The sequence below is a fragment of the Panicum virgatum genome, chromosome 9K, assembly GCF_016808335.1.
Source record: "Panicum virgatum strain AP13 chromosome 9K, P.virgatum_v5, whole genome shotgun sequence".
Lineage (NCBI taxonomy): Eukaryota > Viridiplantae > Streptophyta > Magnoliopsida > Poales > Poaceae > Panicum > Panicum virgatum.
In genome coordinates, this window is record NC_053144.1 from 58,297,153 (window position 1) to 58,321,430 (window position 24,278).

At 44.2% G+C, this 24,278-nt stretch overlaps 5 protein-coding genes across 12 annotated transcripts; 1 reads left to right on the plus strand and 4 right to left on the minus strand.

Annotated features, from left to right (window-relative positions):
* Nucleotides 1-70: 70 nt before the first annotated feature.
* Nucleotides 71-4,547, minus strand: LOC120652736 (transmembrane protein 209-like). The gene is made up of 7 exons (XM_039930642.1): nucleotides 4,035-4,547; nucleotides 3,869-3,924; nucleotides 2,717-3,564; nucleotides 2,416-2,614; nucleotides 2,089-2,259; nucleotides 1,563-1,939; nucleotides 71-517 (listed from the first exon to the last, which is right to left on the minus strand). The coding sequence occupies exons 1-7, from the start codon at nucleotides 4,241-4,243 to the stop codon at nucleotides 374-376; spliced, it is 2,004 nt and encodes a 667-aa protein (XP_039786576.1). The 5' UTR covers nucleotides 4,244-4,547; the 3' UTR covers nucleotides 71-373.
* Nucleotides 4,548-5,094: 547 nt separating this feature from the next.
* LOC120652739 (lipid phosphate phosphatase gamma-like) lies at nucleotides 5,095-7,896 on the plus strand. The gene is made up of 3 exons (XM_039930646.1): nucleotides 5,095-5,836; nucleotides 6,816-7,026; nucleotides 7,508-7,896. Exons 1-2 carry the CDS (start codon nucleotides 5,360-5,362, stop codon nucleotides 7,020-7,022), a joined length of 684 nt encoding a protein of 227 aa, XP_039786580.1. The 5' UTR covers nucleotides 5,095-5,359; the 3' UTR covers nucleotides 7,023-7,026; nucleotides 7,508-7,896.
* A 410-nt stretch (nucleotides 7,897-8,306) lies between these two features.
* LOC120652738 (RNA pseudouridine synthase 5-like) lies at nucleotides 8,307-13,597 on the minus strand. Of its 5 annotated transcripts, none has more exons than XR_005666644.1 (16): nucleotides 13,298-13,597; nucleotides 13,158-13,227; nucleotides 13,029-13,056; nucleotides 12,744-12,790; nucleotides 12,503-12,593; nucleotides 11,786-11,960; nucleotides 11,005-11,092; nucleotides 10,822-10,903; nucleotides 10,615-10,690; nucleotides 10,386-10,453; nucleotides 10,149-10,218; nucleotides 9,901-9,985; nucleotides 9,720-9,813; nucleotides 9,012-9,099; nucleotides 8,884-8,943; nucleotides 8,307-8,691 (listed from the first exon to the last, which is right to left on the minus strand). XR_005666644.1 is itself a non-coding variant. In XM_039930645.1 (15 exons), exons 1-14 carry the CDS (start codon nucleotides 13,425-13,427, stop codon nucleotides 9,016-9,018), a joined length of 1,188 nt encoding a protein of 395 aa, XP_039786579.1. In that variant the 5' UTR covers nucleotides 13,428-13,597; the 3' UTR covers nucleotides 8,788-8,943; nucleotides 9,012-9,015. The 5 variants fall into 5 exon arrangements, 2 of the variants coding, with proteins under 2 accessions (XP_039786579.1, XP_039786578.1); XR_005666645.1 differs by having other exon boundaries at nucleotides 8,884-8,953; XR_005666643.1 differs by having other exon boundaries at nucleotides 8,884-9,099.
* A 120-nt stretch (nucleotides 13,598-13,717) lies between these two features.
* LOC120652741 lies at nucleotides 13,718-16,030 on the minus strand. 4 transcript variants are annotated; one of them, XM_039930650.1, is made up of 5 exons: nucleotides 15,759-16,025; nucleotides 15,149-15,259; nucleotides 14,410-14,591; nucleotides 14,195-14,324; nucleotides 13,718-14,097 (listed from the first exon to the last, which is right to left on the minus strand). In XM_039930650.1, the coding sequence occupies exons 3-5, from the start codon at nucleotides 14,577-14,579 to the stop codon at nucleotides 14,029-14,031; spliced, it is 369 nt and encodes a 122-aa protein (XP_039786584.1). In that variant the 5' UTR covers nucleotides 14,580-14,591; nucleotides 15,149-15,259; nucleotides 15,759-16,025; the 3' UTR covers nucleotides 13,718-14,028. The 4 variants fall into 4 exon arrangements, with proteins under 4 accessions (XP_039786584.1, XP_039786582.1, XP_039786583.1 ...); XM_039930648.1 differs by lacking the exon at nucleotides 15,149-15,259 and having other exon boundaries at nucleotides 15,759-16,030; XM_039930649.1 differs by lacking the exon at nucleotides 15,759-16,025 and having other exon boundaries at nucleotides 15,149-15,744.
* Nucleotides 16,031-17,058: 1,028 nt separating this feature from the next.
* LOC120652737 lies at nucleotides 17,059-21,611 on the minus strand. The gene is made up of 6 exons (XM_039930643.1): nucleotides 21,072-21,611; nucleotides 20,027-20,218; nucleotides 19,703-19,942; nucleotides 18,928-19,145; nucleotides 18,193-18,444; nucleotides 17,059-17,723 (listed from the first exon to the last, which is right to left on the minus strand). The coding sequence occupies exons 1-6, from the start codon at nucleotides 21,490-21,492 to the stop codon at nucleotides 17,433-17,435; spliced, it is 1,614 nt and encodes a 537-aa protein (XP_039786577.1). The 5' UTR covers nucleotides 21,493-21,611; the 3' UTR covers nucleotides 17,059-17,432.
* Nucleotides 21,612-24,278: the final 2,667 nt, after the last annotated feature.

The window sequence follows — 24,278 nt, forward strand, 5'->3', positions numbered from 1 at the left end:
TTTCAAACAATTAATGATACTGATGAACAAATCAAAGTGATACTTCAGTAAGTAATTGCTCGAGAACGACTAAATGGTACCAGTTCACGAGGAATTCGAATTCCAAAACACAGAGCCACAGTCCACGGGGTTAGGGTTAAGCAAATCGGTTTGCCAGAAATTGAAGGTACAGCTTGGGCATAACATTCAGATGCCCCTCCACCAGGGCATATCACACATACTAATACTACGTCAGTTCCAAACACATGCCAGTGTCAATTACAACTTAGCACCAGCAAACTTACTGGTCACAGTTTCTCATCATCAGACTACATAACCAGCTTTGTAGGGCTCCTGCTGACAAAACCAGAATGCGGCCTACCATGCCTCACATTCAGGTTTCTTCCGCATCTGAATCAATAACTGACAGGAGGTTCAAGGCAGATGAACCAATATGGATTCCTCTAACCACACCACCATATCCGATTTTTATTTGGTGGCAAAGAAGTAGAATGGCATCCCACAGAGCTGTTCTTCCCTGAAAGTGAAAATACAGATGTACAGCTTCAGAATGTGTCACGAAAGGTTTCATGTTAAAGGTTGTAATAATCAATGAATACAAATATGACATGAACAAATTCAATTGGGGGTGATGAATCAACAGTTCACAGAGGTAACCTAATAGCAAAAGAAATGAAGAGCTTTCAAAAGAATATAAATATTATTGGTTTACTTCATGTTTTGCAGTTTAGTTAGCTCAAGCATATACTTGCCAAATGTGTCTCATAAACTGCTCAAGTTTTCATACTGATAAATCATTCATGTTCATAGCAAACAGTAGGAAATCCAGAGCCTCTGAAAACATGACATTTATTCTCAACCACTTTTGACTAGCAGTTTAGTTATCTCAAGCATATATTTGCCAAATGTGTCTCATAAACTGCTCAAGTTTTCATAATGATAAATCATCATGTTCATAGAAAACAACACGAAAGCCAGAGCCTCTGACATGAAATACATGACTGAAAGGGGAGGGAGGATAGTAGCAACCATAATTATTAATAAACTCACTACCGAATCACCTGAAGAGAAAATTGCATCTTCTTGTCCCAGTATAAAGCAAACTCAGACCTTAATTACTCTTAACTCAAAACTATATAAAATATGAGCTCAGCACTTAAAGTATCCAGGCTAAATTTTTAGGTCCTTTACTACCCCTACTTTTGAGTTCATAAAGGGTGTACCCAGTGCCGTAGGCTTCCCGCACTGCGCGGGGTCTAGGGAAGGGTTGTTTTAAGAACCAAACCTTTCCCGCACAAATGTGCAGAGGCTGGGGGCTCGATTTTGAGTTCATAACTAAATGAATTTTAATTCAAATCCTGCCTCGAACATACAAAAGTACCCATTTGCTACCTTTCTTCCGGGTTTGTTTCTCTCGTCTATAATTAACTTCCTACAGTGTGCATCATATTAAAAAAACACCTCCTCCACTTAACAACAATCCATGCGAAATACATGACTGAAAGAGGAGGGAGGATAGTAGCAACCATGATTATAGAATAATAAATTCACTACCAAATCACCTGAAGAGAAAATTGCATCTTCTTGTCCCAGTATAAAGCAAAAATTGGAGGACTCTGCTTGCTGACAGCCAGTATAAGAGCCCCTGGGTGAATAATTGCTGGAACACCTGATATCAGAGCAACATATTTTTCTGGAAACCTCTCTTTTGGTGGAAGAACTCCCAGAAATAAGGGATTTTTGCCAGACTGGGCACCAGAGTAGGAGGTAGGATCAACATGAAGCATCCATTTTGGATGCTCAAGGAAAGCAGCAAACAGGTACAGTACAAGGTGCGAGTCAGTAGGTAGCTCGCTGGTCCATTTTTTCTCTGATTTACCACAGCCATTTCCATGATCCATGTAATCATAGTTCTTCAAACATGTTCCTTCAGCAAGTTCTGCATTGAGATAGAATCATACAGGTTATGTTGGTACTAATTCCAACACCTAAGTATTCGATCTTATCATTGCAGGTTACGAAATTTAATTCAACAAAAGGCTCTGCACTCAGCAACTTTGAGAAAAAAAGTGAATGCAAGATATTCACCTTGAACTCTCTGGACAGTGTAATCAGCACGGACACTGCTCTGTGGCAACAAGCCTTTTATCAACTCCCCTTTCATCAGAGTGTTGAGCCTCTGATGCTCTGTAATTGCATCGATACATGCTTGAATAGCTGGAAGGAGGGGGTTCTGTTGTGGACTGCCAAAAGTTTGTGCTGCACAGAGAAAAATAATGACTAACAGGTAAAGAAACTTCATGCTAGACTTAAGAGTAAGTCGACTTCACCCACAGCACATATTGACAGAAACACATGAACACGCAAAAACCACAGCATGAAAATCTCAAACCAGAAACCACATCAGGAACTCACCAACTGGAGCATCTCGAGAATGTAGGAGTGAGGAGCGCAATTGGTTAAGAATGCCATCCTCATCAACTGTGACAGTCGGTTGCCAATCTTTAGTCCCACCAAGAGGGGATAAGGCGCCTGGTGTTGTTGTGCTTGGCAGATCGCTTCCAACTTGGCTAACAGTAACTGAAGCCCCAATAGTAGTTGTTGTTTGCTTAACCTGCAACAGAGTGAAAAATAAGAAAATAGAAAATGGGAAAAAAGCAGTGAAAATGGAGTGGAGATAGAGGGGCCATGCAAAAGGAGCCCCAAAAATGTGCACCTGAGTATGGCTTGTTTTGATCTTTTGTACAAGTGGGTTCATTACAACTGAAGAGAACCACTGCCTGAGACTATCTCGCCATTGCTCAATCTCAGGATACACACCCAAATTCTCAAAGGCCTCCACTGCTTGCTCTAAGGACATTGGAGGTGGAAGTTCACCCTCACCCTTTTTTGGTGGTGTGCTGTACTTCTGATGGGAGCCAGGAGACATTCTCACAGGCCTCAAAGGTGTACTCCTTGCAGCACCAGAAGGGGTGGTTGATGTCGTGAGTGAAACAGGAGTAGCAACACCAAAGCTTGTAATGGTTGCTGGAGGAGTTGCAGTTTTAGTCTCTGAATCTGTGATCTTGTCAATACTTTCATCCAAGCTAGCCAAGAAGTGATCCAACATTGCCTCTGTCTGTATACCCTTTGCACTGCCTGAGCTTTTCCTTGACCATGGCGTTGAAGGGGAAGAGACAGACTTCTGCAGTGGGGTGGAAGGTGACATTTGCAATGCCGTGGTCAATCTCTCACCACCAGGGCTCAAATAGCTGGAACCAATCCTCAATTGCCCTAAAGGCCGAGATGGTGTGTAGCTGAACGACGACCTCCTGATAGGCACAATAGGCTCTGAGGGAGTTGATGGCTTCGTCTTGGGAGGCCTTTTCGTTTGCTCACCCATCCCAACTCCTGAACCTGCCGTCTTTAACCCAAGAAGCCCCAGTTGGCGTTCAGACAAGACAACCTTTTCATCCTTAGCCAGTGTCTTCTTCCCATTGTATAATATCAGTGCCCTGAAGAACGCCAGCAGTGTGAAAAGCGCAACAAGACCCAGCACTGCCTCCACCATCTTAAAGACAAAACCTGAAAGACCAAACAGGTTAATCTTGGCAGATGCACCACTAGCACAACAAAAATTCAGTCCATTTATAATTATAAACAACCAGACCCTGTTAAATGAATCTAAACATGTGGATTTCAGATTTCTACAGACATTAATGTGTGACAAACTATGGCATTTCTACAATCACCTGCTGTGCAATGAAACCAAACGACGCATTCTTTGTCATTGGCATTTTCACAAACACCTCATGTGCAAGCACAGTGCCGCGAGCCATGCTCCGGACTTCCCCGAATGCCCAACCCAGCAGTAGATGGGAGAACTTACCAGCAACGGGGACAGAGATACCCGCACGGCCGGCGAACTTGGCGAGCTCCTCCTCCCTGCAACAGCACCGAGACACGAGTACCCAGGCATCGTTATATTATGGGGTTTAGGGTTTAGATGCAGAGTGAGAAGGGCCGGGGTGGGTATCAGTGCTGCTTGGGCTTACCGGGAGAAGAGGGCGAGGAGGGAGGCGGCGGAGGCGACCGATAAGACCGCGAGGACGACGAGGACCTGGACGGAGGGGCGGGCACTGCGGGTGGCGAGCTCGCGGCTGAGGGACGGGTTCTGGTACACGGAGAACTTGTCCCGCACCTTGCCGCCGCCGCCGGGCGAGCCGGCGCCGTGCTGGGACCCCATCGCCGCCGCCGCCGCCATGACCTGCCCGCGTGAGGCGATGCTCGGCGCAGTCAGGCTGAGGCGTGCGGGCAGCGGACAAGCTATTTGAAATCGGGAAGCAGCGGAGTTCGAACAGGGATGGCAAAGAGACGGACAGCGGAGTTCGTGCCTTTTGCTTGGCCCTACTTATTTTAGATTTGAATTCCCGCTGGCATCGGTGATTGCGAATTTGTAAAAAAAAAAAATTAGACGGCAGAGAACGTTGATCTCAAAAGAAGTCAGAGCGCCTAGAGGGATGAAAACAAATGGCGCAAATTTCAAGCCGAAGGATCTCAAACCAGTTAAAATCGTGTGAAAACAATGTTAAGGTATGAGCAGAAATCTTGATCGTGCTGATGCTCAACTGAACCACTAGCAAATGTAAGCTGGGCAGCTTCTTTTCAAAAATAAAATATGTAAGCCGGGCAGCAGACAATTACGATCGCCCATTTTTAGTAAACGAACACTAGTCGGCAGATGAGCATAACTATTTTTTTAGGCGAACGACAGGCGAGAGCGAGACTTATAAATTTCAAATGTATGAGTGACGCAAAAACTGCAGGCTTAATAAGCACAATAATACAAACTACGGATCTAGTATATCAAATATGGCAAAACTTGGTTTCTGTAGCAAAGGTATGCAGATTTTGAATTCTCTGCCCTGTTCGGCTGCACATTTTTTTGCTGGGCTGACAACCGTTATACAGTGCTGGCTTATTACCGTTGTCTCTCGCATCTACTGTGTAGCTACAGTAGTTTCAGCCCAGCCAGCGCTGGCTTATAGCCATACCGAACAGCCTGTCTGTTGGTCCCCTAGTTCTGACTTCTGAACCATCCGATTCATCCGTTCTGTGCTCGCTCTAGCATTTTCCTTCTACCCCACGCGGCGTCGTCTCCCTTCGCTTCTGGCACGTCCGTCCCGCTCCACGACGCGTTCCGTCCCCCCACCCGGCAACACAACACGCGGCGGGCGCAAATCCCCGCGACCCCCCACACCAATCGGAGCTGGGAGCCGGCGCCGATCGAATCGACCACCGGACCCCAATCCCGAACCCCCGCCTCCAATCAGGTCCTCCAATCCTCCGCGCCGCGGGCCGGGGAGGCGAGAGCGCGACGATGTCGGGGGCCGGGGACTACCAGGAGATGGCGGCGTCGGTGCCGCCGTCGCTGAAGGCCATCACGCTGACGCACGTCCGGTACCGGCCGGGCGACCCGCTGGGCCTCTTCCTCGCGTGGGTCTCCCTCGTCCCGGTCTTCATCAGCCTCGGCGGCTTCGTCTCCCACTTCCTCTTCCGCCGGGAGCTCCAGGGCCTCTGCTTCGCCGCGGGGCTCCTCGTCTCGCAGGCCCTCAACGAGCTCATCAAGCACTCCGTCGCGCAGTCCCGCCCGGCCTACTGCGAGCTCCTCGAGGCCTGCGACTCCCACGGGTGGCCGTCCAGCCACTCGCAGTACACCTTCTTCTTCGCCACCTACCTCACGCTCCTCTCGCTCCGCCGGTCGCGCGCGCGCCGGGTGATCGCCGCCGTGCCGTGGCCGCTAGCCTTCCTCACCATGGTGTCCAGGGTGTACCTAGGGTACCACACCGTCGCGCAGGTGAGAGCCCCTTAATTTCGGATCCGATCTGACTAGATGTGATTTTCCATCGAATCGTGCAGTTCACGCTTAAGGCCGGTGCCACTATTCATTTCGCGCTTGTCCTGCTTCGATTCGAAAGCTTGAGAATTGTGCCTTTGTTATGATTCCCCTGTGTTTATGTATTTCCAGTTAAAAGTTTGCTAAGATTTACTATGAGGAAAATTTACATGTCAGTTTCCTGTGGAAGGTAGGACAGAAGCAACTAAGATCAGCAACACAAAAATTTCATGTTTTATTGTTTTTCCATGGAAGGTTGCAAAAGATTGGCTACTGCAGTTATTTGACGTGTGTCAGACCATGGCAGCTTACAGCAACAAAGCCTTTTAATCCAAAGCCAGTTGTGGTAGGCTAGCGATGAAACCCAACAAGAGTCACAAAAGACCATGACAATTCCCATAACTATGTTCTTTGTCCTAACCTTATTTGAAGGGGGAAACAAAAACAATTTCAACAAAAGCTGCAGAAAAGTTAGTAATATTTGAAGTTAAACTGTGAAACAGTAGTTTCCATAAAGATATATATGCAAGAAGAGCATCAAACTTGAGTAAATTCGTTGTTTAGTTAGGATCATGAACTGGTATCCTGTCCTTTTGAATGCTGTCGTGGTATTGGTCATTTTTGTACTTGATGGCAAACACTTTTCTGAAAAAAATTATTATTTGTTTTTCTGTTAAAAGGCTGTGTGGCATAATAATGCCTCATTTGTATGAATCTATTTAGCATTGGTTTGTTCAGTAAACCAATTGCATTATTATCCATTTGTCCGTAGAACTTTGGTGCATGGTAGAACAGTTAGCCATCATTTAGTGCAATCTGGATCATATGGTGCTCCTTTAGAGTTTAGATTACTTTAAGGAAAAAACGCTTTTTGATTTTATTATTTTATTTGAAGGAAAAGCGAAAACTGAAAAGAATTTCCATTTGATAAATTCATCAGGTTTTCGCGGGAGCAATAGTGGGCCTTGTCTTTGGTGCTATCTGGTACTGGATTGTCAACACCATGCTTGTTGATTACTTCCCGATGATTGAGGAGAGTGCGATCGGGAGGTGGTTGTACATCAAGGATACATCTCATATTCCAGACGTGCTTAAGTTTGAGTATGATAATGCAAGGGCAACAAGGAAGAAAGTTGCTACTGATTGAGCTTGTAAGTTGCAGCATATCTAATTTCGTTTTGCTTGCTAAGCAGATGCTGCTCAGATACCAAGCGCAGAACCTGGAAATTGCAATTACATTTCTTTTTTTCTAATTGATCGAAAAATCACGACTAGTAATCCAGCAATCATTCTTTCTCTGGGAATTCTAAATGTTTTGTGATTGTCGATTTATTCATGAACATGCTTTCTCCATATTCATGGCATTGTTAAAATTAACCTTGATACATGTGAAGCTATTGTTGGCCCGTATCTGGCAACTCCAAAAGCTGTCATTGGCTATCAACCTTCACCTCATTTTATCAATATTGATTTTACTCTAAACTTGATCTACCTTATCGCATTTTTATGACCTTCACATGATAGTCCCTACTTTCAGTGTTCCGATCAAATTTGCTCGACCTTTATCCATGTGATAAAATTCATTGTTCCCATGTGCCGAACTGGTCCTCATATTTTCTTATGTCAATGCAGGTTGTGCCCCCGTTTTTCATTTTGCTCACAGTGATTATAAGAATGTGTGCGGCATGTTATTTGCTTCAGTTGCTGCACACAGACACATGTAGCAGCAATATTTTCAGTAGAAGAAATGTCTATTACAGCTTGGCATTTTGCTTTTCCTGGGCATATGCTAATCTTTGCTCAGTCATTTTGTTTCTCGTAATGGCAGTTTGATCATAACTTGACTATTGCTTACATTTAGAAATGACATGTGAACAATACGTGAAATTCATTTCCAGCATCGAGATAATCTTTCGTTGGTTGTCTGTGTGTAAGATAACTGCAATGTGTTGCGTTCAATGTTGCCGAAACATGAATACATGTATGATGATGTATACCAATTACATGTCGCATCCTATGTAGCAATATTTTAGCATTTTTGTGTACACTACACCAAGTTTAGCATGATTAATAATCTTCTGGCACAGCCGCACAGTACATGCAAGGGGTTAGTAAAATGCTGCTTTTAAGGTCCTGTATCTAAATCTAGAAAACTTGTCGATCCCGTAGAGATAAATAGCTCGAAGAACAATAAATCCTGGAGCTGGAGGTATGTTAGGAGCATTTGGATAAATCATTTTATTTGTAGTTTATACTAAATATGAATATTTAGCCCACTTTGATTTAGTCTACAAACTACGTATCCAACCTGAATCTCGGATCTAGAGTTGTGCCGAAAAGGTCGTATAAAGTGGGATCCTTTTCCAGCCAAGGTGTTCAATCAAAGGAGAGATAATGTAATAGGCTACACCAATGCCATATTACATCTTTATGAAATATCCATCCTGTAGTGTCAAAAATAAGTCAAAATGTTACCTTGAGTGATTATCAAGCAAGTGTACAAGCTATTTTCTTCTTCAGGGCCTCAGGGGCATACATCCCGGTATACACTCAACACAAACAATTCCCCAGTAATATACCAGGAGCAGATTTAGCTTCTTAGAAAACCACTAAGAAAAGTTATCACAAACAGGGTCTTGGGCGGTTTTGACCTATCACAAACAACTGGTTAACAGTGCTTGATGCCCCGTTGTTTGATAGACATGACCCCGGTGAACTTTTTGGCCTGGCTTCGCCCCTGTTCGGCAGGGTCCCGGTATACACTCAACGCATTACGCGAAGGTCGTCCCACGCTCAATCAAGGCAGTAAACGTACACTGCATTGCGCAATTCATTAGTTGTGCACTTGCGACGCACTTTTTACCCCTCCCACCCACCCACCCACACAAAATAAAAAATAAAACCACCAATGCTGTTTTAGCAAAATGAAATTCGAATAAACTGAGTAAATTCGAAATCAGAGCCAAATACTGGACATAAATTACGAGACACACCATTTAGATACGTACCATCAATAGTGTACAATATTGAATTCCCACAATAAAAGGTGTTCGCTGGATATGTAGCGCCTGTGAGAACCTGCTGGTTGCTCAGTTCAAATAAGATGCATGCAAGCATTCTCAGAAATGAAGCTCACATGTTCAACCACTGATTTGCTCGGTGGTAGCACGGCGTTCCTCTCGAGTCTGTAGAATTTGTGGTAGAGGAGCTGCGATTTTTACCATCTGCAAAGCCAGCCATGGTGTGTGCAGAGTAAAAACGACATCAAAAGATACTTTCAATTTCTGTACTGTCTCTTTTTTTTTAAAAAAAAAGAAGAAGCTAGCACTGTAGTAAAAAATATCAGTTGCTCTCTAAAGTTCCTTCTTTTTAGGTCTACTCTAAGCCATAAACACTATCTCTTCTCCTACCTTCGTTTAGGTCGACTGTAAAAGTAGTATACTCACATATTACAAACGCTGGAGTAAACCTTACTTTTCGCTTTTTTTCTTAAAGAGAAACCCCCTTCTTTTTTAAATATATGACGTTTAGAACAAGCTAATCAAAGTTCTTTTTTCAACTAACTAGATTGTCCTAAACATCATATATTTAAAACCAAGGGAGTATTATTCTTCAGCAGTCAAATATTCAAGTTTTGTCTTTGTGATTGACCTCCTATTATCACCTTTATCGGCCTTCTATTAGTATAACATTACAGTGCAATATTAATGGCGCAAACTATGTAATAAATTCATGTCCAATGCAAATTTCAGCATATCTTCTATATATTGTAATCTACTCCTACTGCACAAGTCAAGTAGATAACACTGCCCAAGATGAGATCATGAGAGAGATATTTAACCACCTTATTTGTGGTTGGATGGCAAAGAACCAGCCAATGTGCATGTAGGTGATAGCCACAGTCTCCAGGAACAGGTTGTAAAGGTCTCTCGTAACCTCTAATAAGAGCAAGAAAAATCAGTCGAACTAAATACAAGAACCATCCAAAGAGGTATCTCAGTGGAAATGAGAGATGAAAAAATTACCCATCATATGCAAAAGAACTATCCATGCTAGCAGATTGTGGCTCAACAAATTTGGGGTGTCCACCAATACCATACAGAGGATCATCTGTTGGCACATATAGAAAAATATATAAGAGATTTAATGACAGCTGAAATATTTTGTGCCTGGATGGGGAGATGAGATTTCATATACTTTGCCAACTGCATTAATCAAATAAGTATCTGAAAAAGTTGGCATACTTTTAAAGTACAGTGAGAAAGGTACTTGCCTACAAGAGGGTGCCCAATGTATGCAAGGTGTATCCGTATTTGGTGGGGTCGTCCTGAATGAATTTCAACCTAAATAAATCAAGAATAAGATACATCAGAGATAAAAATGCTCAAGGCAGCAAAAGAAACTTGACATTATATGTATTCTCAATTCAAAGCAGATGATGCCATGCCCATTTGTGAGCATGCAAGAGCGGGAGAGAGCGCGTATTTTGCTCACAGTCCACACATTCTACCTGGACAAGTGTATGATTTTGGTGTGCAAGTCTCTCAAGAACACATACTTTGCTCATTGCTGGCTTTCCTGAAAATTGAGGGTGTTGATAAAATAAATACTAAATCAAATGAAGAGAGCTGATGAACAAGCATTGCTCAATACAAATTACACCATGAACAGTACTGTGATCAATCGATATTCAAGGACCTTCGCCAATTCCAAGTTACCCAAGTGAAATTGTAATGCACCTGAGGAACATGCTGCATAAAGTCCCTCTGCAACTCCAGGATAATGAACTAACCCTATGGGTTGGGTAACCACAACCTGCACATGATGGAAAAAATTATTGCGTGCATACTTGTGTGCGAGAGATCATGCATTCAAAATTATAAACAAGTACGCAATACCTAAGAGATCAGAACAGTGTTTTGAATAAATAAGGGGAGAGGTAGTACCTCATCATTAGCAAGTATGCCAGTCACTAAGGCTCGATAAAATTTTGAAATTTTTCGCTCCTCGACGAATTCTGATTTATCCCTATAGATTGTTTTAGTCACTAGAACTGTTGTATGCATTGCATGATGTGAATACAAGCCAAAAAAAAAACTTTCCAAATTAGGAAGGAGAAATTTTGACACCTTTTATTTCCAGCATTTATAGCTCCTTCAGCAAAATAAGATGCAAGTCGAACTTTGGAGACCTTTGTCTTGGCACAGAGCAGAAGGCCTAGCAACATAACGAGCAGGTCATCAGCAGCTAGCAAGAACAGACATCACAAACTAAAATCAAAAAAAATTCTGGTCAAACTATGTTTTTTGGCAAGGCACAATTATTGCTGAAAACAGTTTGTTACCACCGAGACATTTTCGATATGCAGCCCTTTTCTGAGCGATGTATCAACTGTAAGCTCATGTTATAGTGGAAACATGGAAACAAGCATCCTAGATCATCTAATCAAGGCTCATGCTTCCAGATTCAGGAAATTGCCCCTAACCTCACTCTTAGGAGAGCTTTTGTTCCCCCACCCACCACAAATACAGACACACGCGGGCAGCTCTTGAACCATTGCGATAGTGTGACCTGAGCATCTGCATCAGGTTGCGTTTGGATTCCCACAGTGAGCAATGGCTATTATCACTCTTCTCTCCACCTTGCTCCTGTGAAACATCATAGTTACTTAAAAAGAGGTCTCTGCACCATGTCCATGGCTTCCTAATTCCCCACCATCGTGCCATGACTTGAATGTCCCATTAGGCCATTACTTATTGCTGGTTTGAGCATTAACTTTTCAGTAACTATTGTATCTTTCTCCTAGATTCCTATGTTCATACACAAGTTACAAAATTTACATCTGCTTCGAGTGAGTGTCAGTAAATCAGAGTTTCCGAGTAGGATTGAACTGTAAATAAAGGAACAAACCTGATGTTCCCCTTCCTAATCGATGAACAGGAACTGGATGTGACTGCACATGTTTTCTCTTGGAGCAGCATGATGTCATCTTCCAGTCTTTCAATTGAAGCTGTGCTAGTACAGTGCGCTGCTGGAAGAGTCCTTTAGGCAGAACTTGCAAGCCAGAAGGCTTATTAAGGGCAACCTGACAAAACATTCTTGGGCTAAGATAATAGTTCTAAATGTAAATTGGAAGTTAGCTTCATGTATTAATACTGATTTGCTTGATTTAGCAAACATGCACAAGAATAGGAAAAAAAACTCACACCTTACGGAACCTTGCTGAAATGGATACGATATTTGCAAGTTCAAGCTAGTTGGGTGTTCATTAGTAAAAAAACGATGATAACAACCACAGTATAGTGTTTTAGTCCCATAAGTTGGGGTGAGCTAGAGATGGAACCCAACATGAGACACCAAGAAAAATGAAAACTTACACAAAGGTATTAATATCAGTAATATTTGTATTTGCTAAGGGATCTAAAGCCTAATTCATGGTAATGCACATGGATATCTATAAGTCGATAAAGTTAAAAACTTAAGTCCATATCTTCCAAGTCCTCAGATAAATAAACATAGAGCAGATTTAGATGGGACTTGAAAGCTGAACCTTGTCAACCAGCTAGGGGTATATAATGAGAAAGATGGGTCAAATTACAGAAAATACCACCAAGCTTATTTGCATACCATGTCATCATCCTCGTAAAGCACTTCCAGCAAATATGGCGCAAACGGCTCCTGCCAAGGGAGACGATGATATACCAACTTACAACCATCCCTGCAAAACAAAGTTAACTACCTGTTATATCATAATGGACTTTTTTTTCCAACCATATATATAGAACCAAGGGAAACAATGGAATGGAATTAAAGATTGGAAAGCAGAAAACAATAAAAACACTTGATGCAAATAGAAAAAGAAAGCTACCTCAAAATCATATCTGGATCGGTGACAACTTCACCGTCAACAGTTATCTGCAAACAAAATGAAGCCTTCATTCGCATCCAAGTAAATGTGCCAGAAGAGTCGGAACCTCTTTCATTTTCCAAAATACATGTTACAGTTTTTTGTTGAAAAATAGAAGGCAACACATAAGTTCCGACAAATGCATGCCCCCTTCTAAAAATACATGAATCACCGTAGCTCAGTGTACAGCACGATACAGACATCACAAAATAGAGAAGATGACTAAATTTTCACTAGATGCCCTACCTGCCCGTTACGAATCCTCTTGACCCACCTGGGGAGCAGACCACGACCTCATCATTAATAAAATTAACAAAATAAACCATCAATTTGGCCACGGAGATCAGGAATTAAGCGTGGCTGTTAGGCACTTGCCCTGGCAATGGAGCGGAGCTCTTGTAGTTAGTGGCGTAGAACTCAATCAAGGTGGTGGCGGCGGCCGCATCTGCTTGCAAGTGTAGTAATCAGAACAAGTACCAAACCACAAACCAGGGAGAACGAGAGGGAGGAGGAACCAGCGCATCGGAACGTGTCGCTGTAGGAGAGGCCTTGGTTGAGCTCCGGCCAAGGCGTCCCGAAGGAGTAGAGCGCCCCTGGCGGCGGAGCCCCATCGGCCACCGGCGTTTCTCCCTCGGCGGCGGACATCACGTTGGGGGGAAGAGGTTTAAGAGTACATTTGCATACTAGTCCATCAAGTTTTCGTCTCCTTTCACAGACCCACCTGTAGAGCGCCCCCCTGCTCAGGTCAGCTTGCAGTGGAAGGGCCTCCTCTCGGCGAGCTTGGCAGCACAAACGGCGTGCGCCAAGCTGCAACTCCAAGCAAACGGGAAGATTGCACCATCCTCTCTTCGACGATCAGCAAAGGAGGGAAAACTCGCAACTAGATTATCAACGTACACACGTGAAGACTGGTAGTGTAAATCCAAACAGCAGAGTTCAAAATATCTTCCAAGAAGAAATGTCATACACGAAACGTGATATTTCACTTGCAGTTGCAGGTCTGTTGACAACTTATTCACTCGTATGATCGTCGTAATTCTCTACAAGGCTGCAGCTGGTGGCTAATGGAGCAGAAAGATAAAGTTCTGATGACACAGTGCTGGAGTGTTCCTCTTCTAATCTCATACTTTTGGTCCGCACCGTACAATCATACAGAACTTTTGAAACAACAACAAGAAGAAACTATCAAGAAAATTTCCACTCCTGAATTCCTGATGCTGGTAAATGATGCTATGCTATACTTCACTTATTTTTCATTGGGTCTCGGGATCGGCTTGTAGTCGTAGCTGTTTATGTCAACCTTTTGCTGCAGAGCCTATAAACACGGAAGCTCATTAATAAAACCAGTTGTGGCAAACGGCTAACTTCAAGTCAAAGCAGACATGCATTTTCTACATATGAATGCAGCATACCTTCAGTTCATCCTCTAGAGAGAGCTTCTTTGGTTTATAGGCCCCTTCCACTGGCCCTGTTCGGCTTAAAGCTTTTGTTGTTTCTACAACCTCCCATTCGATATCCTCCTTTTCCTTTGTTACTTCTTTGCTGCAAAATACAATAAGCCAGCACCATCTGACAGTGAACCAAAGGTATCCCCAAAGCACAGACTAATTAAAGGCTCATGATTTACCTGCCCTGTATAAGATGCGCCAGCCCAACTGCACCAAACACTGTCAAGGAAATGAGTGGTAACCCATATCGAACAAAAGGATGTTTTCGCCCCCATCTTTTGAATTGTGAGGCTTGTTTGAAAACCTTAGCAGATGGTTCCACCGGATCAACTTTCTGAGTAGTATTCATGATCGGCTCTGACTGTAAAGAAGTAAGTCAATTAAAGGGAGCCAACAAAAATGATTTAGTGGATAGTACAGGAGGACATCTTGTTGCATAGTAAGCTTCCCTGTTGTAGAGAACTCCACATGCATTCATACCATAGTCACAAAGATTCGGGGTCAATAGGGTCGAGGGACGGGGTACGGTCCTTGTGAGAGGTTTTTACAAGGCGGGGACGAAAATGACCCCATGTTTCCGGGACGGGATCGGTGTTCCCGGGTCGAGGAACGGTACCCTCGACCCCGATTTCTGTGACTATGATTCATACTATCATACTACAACATAGAAGCTAGAGCTCATATCACTTAAACAAAAAAAAATGCACACTGAAACTTATCACTTACAAGCAGCAACAAGCACCAGCTTATATGCTAGGTATATAGACCTAAGAAGAACATCATAACAAAAATGATTTAGCTGCTAGATTGTGTTGGCGTTTGTTTTTGTTCCTGCGTCCGTTTCACCACGTGTGCGCGCCTCCTTCAGGTTTCTAGTTCTAGTCTCACTCCCTCACCCTGTTGTGGCCGTTGCTCTACCTTTTGCACCCTCTTGGCAGCCCTCTGTGCTGTCCGCTGGTGTGCGTTTTTCTTTGCTGGTAGTACCTCTTTCTGTAATGACCAGTTACTCCACCGGGACTAAAACCTGAACTACTTGGGAATAAAAAAATGATAGGAGGAAAAGAGTTTAGTGTCATAAACACAAAACAGGACTTGTCACATTCTCAGTCCAAATTCAACGGCAGTAACTCAATAACTGTGAAACGTAAAGCAGCTCAGATTTAGACATAAAATGAGCCAAGCAAATTTGTAAATTGGATTTTCTGCTGGCATGTGTAGTTCCAGAGTCATTTTTAAGCTGGCTACCAGAAAATGCTGACCTATTGAGAAATTGCTACGACGTAGACAAGATTATAGACAATACTAATACCTAACATCTAATAGTGCAAAAGATGTGCATCAATCCTTAATAGTTTAAGAAATTCATGAGAAAAATACTGTATATGGCACTGTATGAAATTATCTCTGAGCTGCTTCTGCGGAAAGCATCAAAGTTCCACAAAAAAGATTCCGAAATGTTAGAGGTATAACTTGCTGACAATCGTTGTCACTTGCCACTAGCACTAACAGGATTGGGGATTGGAATAACCTGCTGGCTCTGGCTGCCTCAGCAGCCGTGCGCACTGCGTAGAAGCGGCTGTCTCTGGTCCTGGCCGGTGCCAGCGCCACCGTGCCGCTGCCCCCCTCCCCTCGATTTGGCCGCGCCCGCTTGCGCAGGAGCTGCTCACCGCGCCGGCGCCGGCGCCCTCCTGTCGCCTGCCACTACGCCTCGTCTGCGATTCACCGGCTCCGGTGCGCCGCCACGGGCCACGGGCTCACGCGAGGAGTCTCACGAGGAGATCCGAGAGAGAGAGAGAGAGAGCGCCGGGTCTTCTTTTCGTGGGCCGAGGTCTTCGGTCTGCTACTGCTAGGACTAGGCCACTATGGATTGGGCCGAAGAATTAGATCCCAATCCTCCTTGGGCCATCCATAAAGAGGTAGGTAGCTGAGAGAAAATCTTTTCTCAAAAAAAAAGAGTGAGAGAAGATCTCAGTGAATGATGAGCGAGGAGCCGAGGAGTGATGATCCTTAGATTTTGATTCCACGTTAAAAAAATGGGAATATCTAAAATAAAAGAAGGATAAATCTTCTCAAATAGAAAATGATATCGATAAGGATGCTTACAAATTACAAGATAATTCTCCGCTCCTCGTTTGAAAATACTTTATGGTTTGAAAATGTCACTTCACCGGATTGGTTTTGTTTTGAGACGATCTACCTGGTCGCCAGTCGGTGGTCGCTGCAATCCGTCAGCCTTCGTGTTGCCGCCTCTGGCTGGCTGCTCTACGCGTGCGCTACGCCCTTGCAGCCTGCGCGGCGCGGCGCCCTGGCGTCAGGCGGCCGACAGCCGGAGCCTGGCCCCTGCGCTAGCCGCGAGCGCTGGGGTGAGACGGCCGGGGGACCGGGGCGCAAGGCGGCGGCCGGCAAGGCGAGGGCAGGACAGGCAGGGGAATCTGGGTGGTGGCGGGGAGATGGAGGGTTGCTGAGGATTTTTGAGCAATGGAGATGGGAGGTTTCAGTTCAAAAAAATGGAGATGGGAGGTTTTAAAAGCCTATTTTACTGTATTTTTATTTTTTTGAATCATATACATTGGATATACTATATATTTTTTCCTAAAAATAATGGATGTTCAATTGAATACCCTTGATTTTTTTTAGAACGAATACCTTTGAATTTAACGTGCTCATGGCTGCTCGGAAGATGGACAGGAAGCCCATCGAGTGATCCAGCCGGAAAATACTCCGGCTGCCATAGGCTCCACAGACAGTATATCCCTTTTAAGATAATGCAACCGGTGAATATGTTACTTTTTGAGATAGTGATGCCAAAATTATAGTTGAGGGAAAGATATTCAGCCGAGAGCGCACTTCAACCATCGGGTTTGCATGCCAGAGTAAACAAATATGCAGAAAGAAGTGTATAACGGTCTCTCATTATGACAGGTTAACCGAATTTTAACACCGACTATACTAAGTGCGCACCAAGCAGTTGCCGCGCACATTCGGGATGAGCATTTGTACATCGAGGTGAAACCACATAATCCGGCGCTGCACCTCCCATCCAATGCAAGAGGACAAGCTCAGTCCACTGTCCACCTGATGTAGGCCTTGTCCCATGGCAGCGAAGAAAAGCATGTCTATCTGTGATGTATTGTGTCAAGTAGTAGTAGTAGTAGTAGTAAGGTCTTGTATCTATACTTCTGATCCTGAAAACTGATCTTGATCAGGCCAGGCTTGATTTTCCTTGTTCCTCCTCTGTAAGATTGTCCGGTGCTGTTGTTTCTTCTGTTGTTTCTTCGGCAAGCTCTGAAGCCACATCGCTGGGTAGTGGCGCAGGGTTGATAGGGCCCTGGGGGATGCCGAAGAGTGTGGAGAATATCTGCCTGTGGCACTCGTCGCAGAAGCAGAAATACGAGAAGTGGCCTTCATCAAGAAGCTTGTGCACCGTAGCTCCTGGAACCACCCGACGGATAAATTCAGCCACTGACGGTGAGACCACTCGGTCATCCATTCCCTGTTGAGATATGAAAAGGTTAGTGCTTCAGGAAGATATAGGCTGCTTCAGCGTGCAAGGAACATAATCTGAGAAGAAGATTTAAAAAGAATTACTCCATTTCCTAGCTATGCCATTTGGTTGTTGCTATTTGCCTATTTCTTCTCAGTGCATACAGAATCAATTCCAGTATTATCTACACTTATTATCGATTTTCCTGAATCAAGCAGAACCAAGATTATTCCAGCTACAATTAACAACTGATGGAACCTTTTTACTTGTGCTATTAAAGCTTTTTTGAAGCCTCTAATGGGTCACAACTCACAACATGCATAGTCGCATTGACTCCATGTGCTAGGCAGCTACAGAACATCATCTAAATATCATCCTTGCTACTAAGCTATGGTTGAAATAGCTGTGGTGGGCTTTCTTTAGTTTCTACTAATTGCTGACATGCTTCCAAATCGCTTTCAGCAAAAAGAGTACAAACCTGCCAGATATGTATTGGGCCCAGAAATCCAACCCACTCTCGTTCAACTTGATTGAACAGAGACTTGATGAGTTCAAAAAAGCTTCGATCCTCTTTCTTCTGCATTTGAATGTCGGACAAGCTGAAACCCCAGTCGGATACTTGCAACACAGCTTCCTCTACAAATGGTCGCGCATCTCCCTGGCGCACAGACTCTGCAACATTCCTTTCCCAGAATGCATTGAACTCAGGACCTTCCAGTAAAGTTTTGTCCTGATTAACAGGCAGAATATTAGTACTTTGCATGATAAAGGGCCAATGTTCACACTTAACCAAAGGAGTGAACACTAAGATTTCTTAAATAAGCATCAATCAGGCATGGGCAAATCAATTACAAATGTGTTCATGCAGCACAACAATGCTGATGTTGCTTTCCTATGTGGAAAGATGCTGCATGTATAGCAGTGAGTGGAAAACAAACCCAGATGCTTGAAATTTTCATTTGAGTTAAGAAACATGTCATTTTGTAACTAAAATCCAGCGCCACTTCTTGTATCATTATCTCAGGTACAAGGTACCACCCATATTGCATCTGACGTAGCTATGGCTTGAAATAAATAGAATGTTTCCACATTATGAACCCTAATGATGTGCAATAAGGGCAGGAATGGTAAAGCAAATAATCATATGCCACACCAGTATTGCTCTACAACAGCAACCCAAGTTTGCACTGGGATGTACATGATATTAGCATACCTTCTTCCCCAATGACAGTGACAACCAACTCTCTGGCTGTCCTTGCTTGCCAGAAAGAAAGCTTCGGCGATAGAAGAGGGGCAGTAGTGATGGAAACCTCCGAGCTAAAATGTGCATAAGTTTCCGTTTTGTTGACCATCTATCCCATGTTTTATGCCTCTCATCTTTGGTCATCTTGGAGTCATATGGATTTGCCATAGGTGCAAACATTGCTGCACCTGGATTCAGGACAATAAATCATATATCAGCAGCTCAACAGTAATATTTATGTGTTCGATAAGCATGTAAGGTTTATGTTATTTGAAAACACAAGAAAACAAAGCTTTTGATTGAAATAACCATGTCTTTCGATGCAAGGTAGGTATGTCTTGACCAAATCAATATTATAGTTAAGGAATAGGCATATTGTGCATTAGTGCTTTCATTTAGAAGCATAACGGAAGTACCATTACAAATTTGGATAGTGCTGAATAATCCAATTGAATAGACCACGTGCATTTCATTATCATCAAGGCAAAGATAACAATGAGCATTAGAAGTATCTGAAAATACTACATATCCTCATAAGTGATGTAGTAACAAACTTAAAAAATATGTAAAGTATGGCTGTCATTAGGTTTAAGTCAAGCATTTCCAGAATTAGGTCTCTTCAAGTTCAATAAGTATAAGCAAGGTATGACAAAACACTAGCAACTAAAGGGGCATCCATGAAGAACTAGACAAAACTATAATTTACAAATCTGGAAGAATATAGAAAGTCATTTGAGGTCAGTACCAGCAACTCTATCAGGAATGTAACGAAGAGCACTCCAAGCATGCATGCCACCACCAGAATAGCCCACAACCCAGAACTTGTCCGGAATACCAAGAGCATCAGCCAGATGGAGCATGTCCAGGGCAGAAGAATTCAGATTTCGGCCTGGGTGCAGATCACTTTCACCAAAACCAGGAAGATCATAGGTCACAAGTCGTGCCCCAAATTCTTCCAGAAGGGATGCACTGATTCCAGGGATTCCTGCATGGGAAGGAACAATGATCAAATTGTACAAAGCCGGAAGTGCCAATACCGTCCAGAAAATGACGTAAAACTCAACCCTACCTGCCAGCCTTGATGAAAGAAAAGAATGAGGAGCAATCAGTGAAAATCTTGCCCTATCAGCTGAGACTCCTTGTTCTTCATAAGCTAGATGGCGTCCATCAGGAAGTTGGATTCTATTCGCACTTGGGGGGCTGATGATAAGTTTCTTTGGAAGCTCAACCGGAATTTCATCACCACTCCCAACACCTAAAACTGCAAGGAAAACATTCTCATTAATTAAGCAGTTAAAGTGGTGCACCGGTCCTTACATGTATAAACTGATACACAAATCAACTGACCACAATGCACCGACAAAATGGTTATCCAATCTGGTATGAACAATTCAAGTGGCATTGCTGGATAAATGTTGCTATAGCTTTACAACATGACGAAAATAATGAAATTTGCCTTAAATTCGTGATATTATTACTTGACGAATTTACAAAGCAGCAAGTTACAATTCTGAAGTGCGGAGCATTGGCTCACAATGAAACCAAACTGGTCACAATGTCGATAAACGATAAGAAATCAGTGACACAGTCTGACCAAATGGTTGACTCAATAGTAGAACATTGACTGATTCAGCGGCAAATTTAGCCATCATGCTGATTCAGTGGATCAGACCGAGACCAGAATACATACGAGTATCAAACAGTAGTTAATGGTGTGCCTTTTTCTTTCCACAATGTTGTCCAAGCAGACGAGGCATGGATCCCACAGTCTGTCAAATTATGGTCGCAAATGCCACATTTTTCAGCAATTTCGACACCGGAACATATAGAAAAATGAAACATGGTCACCTATGAGAGAGGCTGAATACGAAGTTCAAATAGAACACTCAATAAAAACTGAAACACGCATCCATTCAGAATTCTCCAGTGAGTCAGATCCATCCCCTCAAATGAACAAATACGAGGCAAAGGACGAAACGCGCATAGTATGATGCGGAACACCACAAACCACTGTTTGCACGCCCAGTTGGAGGCATAGAGCCGGACACACAAAAGCACAGGAGGTGCTGACTGTTGAGGCAGAGAAGAGCGGTGGACGCGAGATCAGCGGTTACCTAGGAGCGTGACGAATGCAACTGCGGCGACGATGAGCCAACACCTCACGGGGTCGCGCTCCTCGGGGAGGTACTCGTTCATGAAGCTGAGGCGCTCCCCCGTGGCCGCCGCCCGCTTCCTGAGCCGCCGCGCGAGCTCGCTGTCCTCGGCGCCGGCGAGGCTCTGCGCGGCGACGTCCCACAGCCCGCGGCCCAGCTCCCGCAGCATCTCCGCCGTCGACTCCGCGAACCCCTTCGCCTGCTGCGCCCACCCCTCCTCCGCCCTCCCCTCTTCCTCCTCGCCGTACCACCCGGCCCCGGCCGCCGCAACATTCGCCGCCGCCGCCGGCGCCTCCCCTCCGGCGCCGTGGAGATGGGCGCCCGTGTCCCCCACGAGGGTGGCCAGGTCCTCGTGCCACATCAACGTCGACGCCGCCGACATCTCGCCGCCGCGGCGCCGATCGCTTCCGCTCCGCTTGTACGTGCTCCCGTGCAGGAGAGGTTTGGAAAATTGGAAAGCGAGGGAGGGAAGGAGGGGAGGAGTGGGAGAGGAGACTGGGGAGTTGGAAACGGAGGCGATGGCGAGCTCGAGACGTTTGGCTGACTTGTGGGCCCCGCTAGGCTGTGTGGGTAGGAGTTCCGGTGGGTCTCGGTCTGGTTTTGGTCGTTCCGGGGTTGCTTTCTTCCCCACGAGGCACGAGCGTCCACGGATCTAGGCCGTAGGAAATGTGAAGGGGAGGTACGGCGGCTCGCAACCGCCGTGAGTGGACGGTCAGATTGACAGAGATGCTCCCTGCGGACCACTGAATTTGTACCAACGCCGCTTATAATCAGTACACCCTCCGTCCCAAAATAAAAATAAGTGTATTTTCTTGACCATCAGACATCGTGTTTGACCATTCGTCTTATTTAAATTTTTATATAAATTATAAAATAAATAATTTATTATTAAAAAATCTTTAGTGATATAATAAATCATAAAAGATAAATAATATTTACATAAAATTTTTGAATAAGACGAATAGTCAAAGACAATGTCTAATAGTCAAAGAAATGTATTTATTTTGAGACGGATGGTGTACTGTGCTAATGTGTGTGTGCAGTTGAAGTGATCATAAGGATTCAAAAATATATGTCTGTGTTTAGATCCGTAAAATGGTGGTAAAAAGGGTTAAATCAGATATTGTAGCATACTATAGCATTTTTCGTTTGTTTGTGGTAATTATTGTCCTACCATGATCTAACTAGGCTCAAAAGATTCGTCTCGAGGTCTCGTCGTGTACATCAAAACTATACAATTAATTTTTTTATTTATCTATATTTAATGCTTCATGTATGAGGCAAGAGATTTGATGTGATAGGTGAATAGTAAAGTTTGGAGAGAAAATTTTGGAACTAAACACAGCCATGACCCCATTTGTTGCTGCGCTCACTGACGAGAAAACTTAAGGGGCTGCTCTCTGGAAATGTCAGGATCAAGCTGTTCACAGATATTTGAACGTTGTCCGGACTCTGGAACAGTACCCCCCCTACACACACCGCGCATTTGTGTTTTCTTATGTTTACTCTAAAGATAAAAGCAAAAGTAAAAGAGTTGTTTCACGGTGGCACTCTGTTCTGCTGGTTGTGTCTGGTGGCTGGTGCTGGTTTTGTGGGAGAGAAAAATACTATTGGCTGATTGCAACTGAACAGAGTGGTTGCAGAGTAACAAATGGTTGTAGGCAGATAAACAGTTTCTAGTGTTTAGTATTGCTAGAAGATATTGGTATAATTAAAAAAACGTACGTGGTCTTTTATCTTACGATCCCTAGCTTTTCTCTGAAGCGTCTTGCTATTGCAAATTTGCGTACACGTATACTAATTTTTTTTTCCTTTGTGTTGTATTTGCGTGGAGGTTAATGAGTTACTTGGAAGACATGAAGCATTTGCTTGCAAGAATGTTTGTGATACTCTTTGTTTGTATTACTTCCCCGACTCCTTTGTTTTATACCCGCAAAAAAAGGACTCTTTTGTTTTATGTTAATTCGGAGATCCGATTGATTTCGGTTCAAACATGATAGAACAGTGATCTCATATGACGATGGAGCATATATGATACCAACACACCCAATTCCTACTAGTTTATAGAAATAAACGAGTAAACGGCCTAGTACTAACAAGTAGAAGACAAAGCACACTGAGGATTTCTTGATTTGATGGCAAGCTTTAACAGAATTTAATTACGCCTTTTATAATACGATAGTTTTTTACAAAGTACAAACGTCCTTTGGATAATAATGCACGCACGCAATATTCAACTAGTACAAACTACTCCACCATTAGCGTTTGAAAGGTCGCGCCCTACTCGTCCCATGGACCACTTGTTCGTCGGTTCTACTATCTGCGTGGCGTTGGTGGCCGCTTGCCCGCTTGCTCATTTGCGCTGTTGGCAAGCCCTCGCGTTGCTCTAGCAGAGACAAGACAACCCGACGAGCCGAGCGGACGGCGGCATGGGTGGACCGGCTGGCGGAGACCGACCGGCGACTGGCCCGCCCCGCCCATCTGCCGCCGCCTGGGCCTGGCCTCGAACCCCCCGGACACGCCACCTGCCGCTGCCGCCGGGCCACCAGCCCACCACGACGCGGCCGGCGGCAAACAGCACGGGCCACAGCTGCCGCCGCCGTACGGGGGATCCGAGCCACGCGCGCGTACCGGTTACGCTTCGGGCAGGTGGGGTGGGCCCTTCCCGGGGCGGCGGGATCCCGTGCTCCGGCCCGCGCAGCGTGACGGAGGGTGGCGTCGGCGGGACGCGACGAGCCATGAAGTCTAATTACAAAATTATCTTTTCACAAGAATGGTACTATAGCAGTTATTGTAGTTAATAAAGTCTTTGACCGTACAATTAGAGAATAATTAGAGAAAGAATATTGTAGCATTACTGTTGCAAATCATGAATTAATTAGACTCATTAGATTCAGCTCGTAAAATTACAACTCTCTATTAAAAAAATTTATAAATAAACTTTATTTAATACTCTATACATACATTTGTCTTTTTAAAAAAAATTAGAAGAGCAACCAAACAAGCCGATATTGGACGGTGGGGGTCTGTGCTTGTGCGATGGACGCATTGCGGATTTGCAATGAGCCGGTCACCCATTTCTGCGTTTGGGGTTTAGTACAACTGTTGAGTGTGCTGTGGCTGTAGGAGCGGGCTTCAACTTTGGGTAGGAAATGAAACAGCGACCGG